General features: G+C 36.7%; 1 protein-coding gene across 1 annotated transcript in view; it reads left to right on the plus strand.

Moving 5' to 3' along the window:
* Positions 1-7,312: 7,312 nt before the first annotated feature.
* LOC103803467 (dnaJ homolog subfamily C member 1-like) overlaps positions 7,313-8,518 on the plus strand; it is a gene marked incomplete at its 3' end in the record, with an annotated part of 29,512 nt that continues 28,306 nt past the window's right edge. Inside the window, exons 1-2 of the mRNA XM_009076024.1 lie at positions 7,313-7,360; positions 7,771-7,872. Of these exons, the coding sequence (XP_009074272.1) occupies positions 7,313-7,360; positions 7,771-7,872 (150 nt within the window). The remainder of the gene's footprint in view (positions 7,361-7,770; positions 7,873-8,518) is intronic.

The following is an 8,518-nucleotide window of genomic DNA, read 5'->3' on the forward strand; positions in this document are numbered from 1 at the left end:
TAACTACCAGGTTAATCATTATTCTATAATTCATCTTGATGGTTAAAATATTGAGTGTGGACTTGGGTCAGACCCCATAAAATCCTGTTTGAGGCACCTTTTCATTTTTGACAGTTAGAGCCTTTAACTATTCAAGGTATGATTTATTTTCTTTCCATTTTGTTTTGCATCTGCAAGAGAAGCTTCATGATACCTATGGTTTTGTAATTTGTTTAAAAAAAGGATATACATTAAAAACATTGCTTAAGTCAAGATACAAAAGTGATCACACTTTATTCTTTCCAGGCTTGTGTAATAGCTTTTATTTAACTTTGTTCCTAAAATACTTTATGAAGTTGAGCAACCATTACAAATATAAATTAGAGCATTGTATAAGCATTAAGGAGCTGCTGGGGAGGTAACTTGTTTATAGCTGATTTTAGTGTGTGTGTATGAAAATGTGTGTGATGGCTGTGTGGGGGGGTGTATGGGCATATAAATTGGTGCCCTTCACTGCTGATAATGCTGAGGAAGTTGCTAATAAATAGTTAATGTTTATTCTGGAAGTTGATGCCTGTGGGGATTATTCACCCTGTAGATGTTGTGTTGATGCATAAGATAATGGGTAGATTTTTGAAAACTTCTGTGTTGGAGGTAATTGTGCTCTCTTGGCTTCTTGCATGGCTTTATAATGTTTTTAGTCCTATGTCTTGCATGCTGTCTCTTGTATGCCCTTTGCTTTTTTTTGACATCACAAGGGAGGGTAATAAACACCTTTCAAAAATATGAAGAATTTTAGCAAGGAAAGATGTAGTCGCAGAAGTGACAGTAACTGTTAAGGTGACACAGGACATCAGTAATTAGTAGCTCAAGCAGTTTTTGGGGGGTTATTTTTATTTATTTATTTACTTATTTATTTAGGTCTTAGATTTTTGTAAAGCCCTAAGTCTGTGTATTAGAAATCTCCATCCAAAAAATTACATTTCAACTGAGATGTGGGAAGCAGTTTTTGAAAAGATGGCTAGGTGTGTGGGTCAGTACTGTCAGTTCTAGTGGAAGGGTGGAATGAGAACAGGAATAGCAAGAGGAGGAAGAGGCCAAGGTCTGGTATGGATGTAGCCTTACTGATTTTCTAATTTCCTTTAATTCTTTACCCTTGGAAGAGAAGTTGGAAACATTCTGAAGCCGAAATGGAACAGAAAACTTAATAAACAATCAAATAGCAGCATATTTTTGGCATTACTTTGTGGGAAGGGTTGGAACTTGTCAGATCCAACACCCCAAAATCTTTGCTGCCTCAGTGGTGAGTGTGAACCACATGTCCTTGGGCATAGTGACACCTCTCCTGTGAATCAAGGGGCTGTGCTATCTAGGAGCAAAGGCATTGAGTAAGAAATGCACTGCACTAGACACCACATTTTGCTGTCCCTGCCAACCTAGACAAAAAGCAGTTGTTTTTCTTTGTAGCCATTAGTTCCTGTGAATATGTTGCAGGATCAGGAATTTTGTAGGTAATGGTTTTGTCTGAGAGCTGTAGATTGGAAGTCTCAGATGCAATGGGCAGATTTTCAAGTGAACTCACTAGAAACAACTTTGTTTAGCCTATAAGATTATACACACAGGTGTGTATATAAATATATACATCTATGTATACTGTAAAAATATATATAACACATGTAACTATGTAAACAATATATGTAATTTATAAAATAGAATAAAAATAAATATGTAATAGCATTCCTGGAAAAACATGTGAAATAAATAAAGAGTACCTACTCATTCCTTCCTTTTGAACTACCAGAATAGAAAATGAAATGGAAATAAAATATAACAGTAGGCAGGATTTTGAATTAGTCAGTATTGGCTTGAGTAATGTCCTCAGTTGTTGTTTGAGAGCTCCTGTCCATCGTGAGTTTCAAGAGTAATTCTAAAAATATCAAGAGTTGATGAGTGTTCTGTGCATCTCAGAGGCAAAGCTTATGTTAAAACATAACATGTGGGTATACATGACAGTGTTTTCTTGAGCAATCTAATTTTTTCCTAAGTAACCAGTTTCTGAAAAAAAAGTGAAAGGCTAAAATAGTTTAAATAGAAGACAAACATTACATATAAATACCATCATGCAAATTGATCAGGAAAACCTAAGCCCATGTAATTGTGCACATGTGCTGAGGAGAACACTTTTTTTTCCTTGGTTTCTCAAGCATGAGGCAGCAGAATTTTCATTCATTTGGCATCCTAGGCTGAAAACAGAGTCTTCTTTCATTTGACACACTCCCCTGGAAACAAACATGCCAGCGAAGGGATTGTGCCAGTTATCAGAAGCTCACAGGAATACATTGTGCTGGTTTGTATTCATTTTCATTTCATGAATTGCTTTAAAACTTAGCCACATAAAAAAGCATTAAAACACCTTTTAAGCATTATTTTTAGTTCCTCTGTATTTCCCTGCTGTGCTGTTATTCAGTTTAAATCAGTGGAATGTTGTGAGACACATGGCTGGGTTTGCAGCAGAGCAGATCTCTCCTCCTGCTTGTGTGTGCTTGGAGCATTCATCTGTAGACAAGCAGCAGATTTGAGTTTAACTCATTTTGCATCCTTGGAAAAGATGAGTATCTTAGAATGAAGTTCGATCAAAATAAAGGGTGTTTGACCGAAGGTTATGCAGCAAGCAATTCAAGCCCAAACTCAGCTGGTACCTATTAACTGTAAAAGTTCAGAGATAATGCCTGGTCTTACGGGACACACTTGTTTTCCTTTCCTAGAGTTATATTCTTCAGGATTGCCAGCAGGTCCTTCCCCACCTCTGGAGTTTTCTACAAGATTCTATTTCCCTCATAAATGTTTTTCCAAGTGCAGACTTGGCAAACTCAGGTGTACTTCTTGGAACTAATGTGGTCCTGGGAGCTTAAATTAGGACCAGGTTGAAGTGAATGTGTGTGAAGCAAATATGGGAGTGGTATTGAAGGGGTGTGTGTAAGCCTGAGCTGAACCACAGTGGGGGTTAAGAATTGCCTAGAGGAGGATTGTGGAGCAACAATGGTCACTGTTCTGTCCCCGTGTTGAGAAGGAGACACTAAGGAGAGTCACACTGAGTTCCTTGATGCTGCTCAAGGAGTGAGGACAGTGGATATTTAATTATTTACCTACAGTCATGTTGTTTTGTTCTCTGACACATAGGGATATTAGTTTTCTGTGGACTTCCTATGAAGATAAACAGGTAGAAAGTAGCAATGTTGACACACACAGGCAGTGGTAGCTTCTGTCTAGTTATCTGCTTGTTTGTGAATTTTGTGGGGCAGCCTGTGCATTCTGCAGCTTCAAATCACAGAAGAAATGTGATTGTGAGTTTACAAAGCTTACTTTCTGTTTCTTTATCTGTACCATTCTGCTTCAACTTATGTCTCTGATGGTTACCAGAAGTAGTGACTTATATCCCATGTTCTCCATAAAAATACTGAATGAAATGTTTTTATGGAAGTAACCACACACGTTTGAATTGCTCTTGAATTAAAAACAAAATCAAATCCAAACACAAGAGTTGCATAAGTTTGATTTGTAATTTGAAACATCTAAAAAAGGCCCCAGGAAGACCTGTGTGCACTGGGGCTGCTTACAGGTACAAGGTCCACACTTGAAATACAGTCAGCTGGTGCTCTATACAGGTGTCAGGTTTTGCCATGTGGCTTCAGTAACATGTGCTGTGGAAAATTCTACAGTTATTCAGCAGCACTGCAATGAAATAGATACACTGCTGTCATTCTCCTTTCACCCATTAGCAAGGGGTTGGACAAAACTGCAGGTGAATAGAAACCCCATTTCTATCTGCATACTTTTTTGCTGGACCACGTGCATTGCCATTGCTAATAAAGATAATGCCACCTATTTGAAGACATGGGTAGGCATATTTAAAACCCAAGATGAATTGAGCACATTTACTGTGTTAGAAGCAGTTGCTAAATTGTAAGTAACTAAGTCTTGTTGTATAACTGCATTGCACTCAAGGGAACAATTTAGGTTTTGAATTGTGTATGTTGGTAAGTGAAAACTATGTAGACATTGATTATTTTTTTCCCCTTGACCTAATCACTGTTTGCCTATGGCAATATCTGATAGGTTATGTGTTCACCAAGAATTATCTTGGGACCACAATGAGGGATTATTTTTTTTTTTAGCTTCATTAGTAATCATAGTTACATTAGGAATAGAAGGCAGTGGAGTAATATACTTGTACTGTGAGCTACACCAGTTGTTGTATTTATTGTAAAGGTGGAAGTGAACTCTATATTGGGGGTCTGAATTTGTGTAGACAGAGGAGGAAACCAGATTTGGATCTTTGTGCATTTTCAGCAAGAATTTAAATTTTAAAGAATGGAAGGCAAATGCCCATTTAGATTATTTATTTAATTTTTGTTGTGAAAAGATCCTTTCTTTGTTTCTACTTACGTATTTGTAGTCTAGTGATGCTAAAATTTTTCTTGGTAATGCTAGAGAACATGAAAATAACGTTGAGCAAAATGAAATTTAGTAATGTGTTTTTCATTGTCTGACTAAGCAAGCTGCCAAAAGTACATGTCATCAATAGTGAGAGGAAAGTTTCCTCTTCTCCCTCACCCTTTGAATCTGATATGTATCACCCTTTGGATAAAAATTTTTAAGTCCAGCCAAGAACCTTAAGAAACATGTTTAACTTTTGACTTACTGTTGATCCCTTCGAAAGGTAATTTTGTTTGTGTGCTAAAATACTTGTTTGTAGTGTAAGGGATTGTGTGAGAATAGGTAAATGGTTGAAGTTTTAGCTTCTGCCTGGAGGTCATGTGGTTAGAGAGTTGGATGCTCTGCTTGTCAGTGAAGTGTTAGGAATTAAAAAATTCCCAGATGAGTAGTTGCATATTTGCATGCATAAGAGGTCAGACTGTGACCTACCTAAATACAGACTTGCAGTTGGGTATTTCTGAGAACTAATTCTAGCACGAAATGAAGAGATGTTCTGCCCTGGAGATAGGATGGGACAAGGTTGCTTTGGAAGAAGAGTTATCCAGAAATACAGTGATGCTCGTGATGTTTGTATCCACATGAGGGAGACAGTGTGACAGGCTCATTTGTCTTAATTGATGGCAAAACCTGCCAACCTGAAGCAGTGCTGGAGAAATTGGTGATTGCACTAGCTGTCCCCAATGTTACTAGTTCCTTCTGCTATTGACTCATATACCTATACAGGTTTTATTTTTCCCTCCTTAGATGTAGCTGAGATCGAGATTTCTAAATTGTAAACTAAACCATCCAACATGTTGCCTGAGCTTTTTCCTTAAACCAAACAAAGCCTTCGTGTGGTCATGGCTTTCTCTAGTCTTTGAACTTCTGCCCTAGTATGGAAAACTCTTCAGTCTGTAGAAAACACTGAGTCTTGACTGTGTGTCTTGTTTGTCAGCCTTTATGGAACTGTTGCTGAAGGTGGCCAACAGGAGCCAGGTAGCTATAAAAACCAGTCTCTTGGAACAGCTGACTTCAGTGTGGGACATGTTTCTTTGTTTGAAAATAATCATTCTTTATAGCTTATTTAGAGTCATACACTGCTAGGAAGTTCTGTAGTGGTAAGAGGCTTTTCTGAAAAACCATCCACCTTAGTTCAGGGCAGGTGCAAGAAGATCCAGAATCTTGCCTGGAGATTACCTGTAGGTCTCGTTAATCTGCAGAAGGTTTGGAACATGCAGCATTGTCCTGTGTTGTGTTTGCCAGCATTGTGCAGAATTGGTTAGCAGGCAGACTCACTGCCTTAGAAATGTGTTTGTTGTAATGAAATCATTTGCAGAAGCATCCCATATTTAACGGTTTATTGGTATTATTGTCCCCTCTTCAACCTTTCAGAGGCTCAGTTACAGTAAGCTGATAGGTTGATAAAGATCACTTCCGTGGGTTAGGTAAAACCATGGACAGTAAACTATCTCCTGATTTTTATTTGTTATAGTAGTGTTGAAATATTATTTTTCTGTTTTTGAAGTGGCTGGCTGGGTTGGTAGATGAGGGGAAACAAAACAATCTCTACGCTGTTTCTGGTGACTAAGATGAACAATCTGGTTTTGTAAATTTATACATTTTTACTTCAGTTTCTCAAGGTGAAACAACATAAATATTTAAACAACTTTATTATTTCAGAATTGTCTTGGGATCTCTTGCTTTGCTTAATCATGAAACAGATAAAGTGCCTTTTGTCCTGGTCTTTTACACAAATAATCATGCTGCTCCCTAATAAAACTAAACTTAAAATTCTTTGGATACAGCTGAAAACACTAACTTTTTCTGCTTGTTTGTTGTTTAAAGTAATTGGGACAATACTGCAGGACAACTCTTTGATATACTTTTATCAGATTTTTAACTGTTAATCTTGAGGGTTCCAAAAGTAACATCAAGCACATCTAAATGTGTGATAGAGAAGAAACAAACTGGTTTATCCCAAATACATGGTCTGGAGGTACTAATTTGTTGAGGGTATTATGGTCTCAATCCATAACTCTTAAGATATTTTTACTTTGTATTTTCACATTTGTTTGATATAATTCTATTGAGTGCACGTCTCAAGAATTTAATGTTTCTCTGTGCTTAGAAGAGATATTTAGTCACTGTCTCTTCCTTTCCCTTAACTGAGAGTTAAAAATAAACCTCTAAAACAATGGCAATCCTTCCCCTCCTTCAGTCTCCCTCTATTATTCATTCCGGGCCCAAATTCGTATACAGCATTGTAATAGCCTCATGTTATGAAACTGAAAATTTTTAAATGAAAATAATGATTTGTAATAAAAAGCTTGACAGACTAATTATAGTATTGCATTAATTATTATCTTATTTCAGCTCTGTTCCACAGCTAATTCAGGTCTGGATTTTGGTGGCTTTTTTAATCCCTATTGACGCTGTGATTTTGAGAATATGCTTAGGCATAATATGTAAAATCATGGAATAAAAATTGTCAGATAAACAGCTGGTTCTAAAATGTTGCCTTGGACGTGATAGTAACAGAATGTAAGAAGTTCTGTTTAAATGTGATGCTTTGTGGATCTTCTGGTGAGGGTAACACCTATATAATATAGAACACAACTCTTGAAATCTTTTCTGGATGTCTTTATAACATGTCCTAAATAGCAGTCATTAATTCAGAAATGTGTGCATTGTGCAGCTGAGTTGGTACATCATTTTATGTTTTGAGTTTTATTTTTTTCCTCCCAAAATGTGTGCAATTCTTATAATGGCTAAGGTATAGATAGATTGATGTCAGTGCTGTAGTAGAGTTCCAAGACTGTAATTTGAAGCTACTTTAGAAAAATACAATTCTTTAGACATGGTGAAGCTGAAGTTGAATGGAGGTCCTATTAGGAGTGAATTGCATGTAAATATTAATAAGGGAAGAGTTCCTAGCAAGTCCTGAGTTTGGGAAATTGAGCATGATAATTTGCTGAAATTATGTCTGTCTTGAAGATATGCAGATGCAATAATTTTCAGTTTTCATTTGAACTTTTAAATGGTGCAGAAGGTGCCTGGGGTAGGTTTTGAGCAAGAAAGTGTTTGGAAGTATTGGCAAATGTCGTTGTAATGGATGTATGGTAATGAAGGAAGTTAAGATGAAAGATGAATTGGACTGAATGGCTGTTAAGTCTTTTAGGCTGAGAGAGTTGCAGGTTTGGTCGTTAGATTTCCAATTACGTTGCCTTAGTTCCTGCACTTGGTTGGTTGTGTTCAGATGTTAGGAAAGTTGAGGGAAGCCGTTTCTGACAATTTGCTTTGTTTTCCCTTTTTCAGGATGCTTCATCTGCAGACGTTCGGAAAGCCTATCGAAAGCTTTCGCTGCTTTTACATCCAGACAAGAATAAAGATGAGAACGCAGAAACACAGTTTAGGCAAGTAAGTGCAACGTGTGGCAATAAAAGTTTTAGGGAAAATAGAATCAGAATTTTTTATCATAATGTCATTTTAGTAAGAACAATGGTACACCTTTGAAATGAATAAGTTAAACTTTGAATTACACTTTCTCCTGATGCAGCTAGACTAAAACCAAGTATGCTTTTTTGGAATTAACTTGTTGAATGACTTTAATTTAGTGCTTACCTGTATATTAAAAATAATTTGAACATAATACTCTTAGGAGGAAAATGTTTTGGGCTTTTAAAAGTAGTGGGGAAAATTTCTAATCAGTTCTCCACATAAGTCCTAAGCAGACATTGTTTAATGAACAGAATTCATTTTAGCTTTTTAATTTTCACCTTTTGAATCTTTGCAGAGTGAAACAACATGACTTTGTAGTTAGCTCTAACTTTAAAGATATACCTCTGATGACTAAAACCAGCCTGCTTAATTGCAGTAAGATCTTTAGGATGAAGCAAGTGATACCTTTTATTGTGAAGGTGTAGCTGAGACAAGACTCAGTTTGACAGATGTGAGGAAGGGAAAACAAGTCTTGTGTAGGAGTTACTTGTCTGTGTCTGATGACCCTTTGTTTATGAATATGTCACTTTTTTTACACACTGAGTTTGCTGCTTAGTGTTGTAGG

Source organism: Acanthisitta chloris, unplaced genomic scaffold (assembly GCF_000695815.1).
Source record: "Acanthisitta chloris isolate BGI_N310 unplaced genomic scaffold, ASM69581v1 scaffold44335, whole genome shotgun sequence".
NCBI lineage: Eukaryota > Metazoa > Chordata > Aves > Passeriformes > Acanthisittidae > Acanthisitta > Acanthisitta chloris.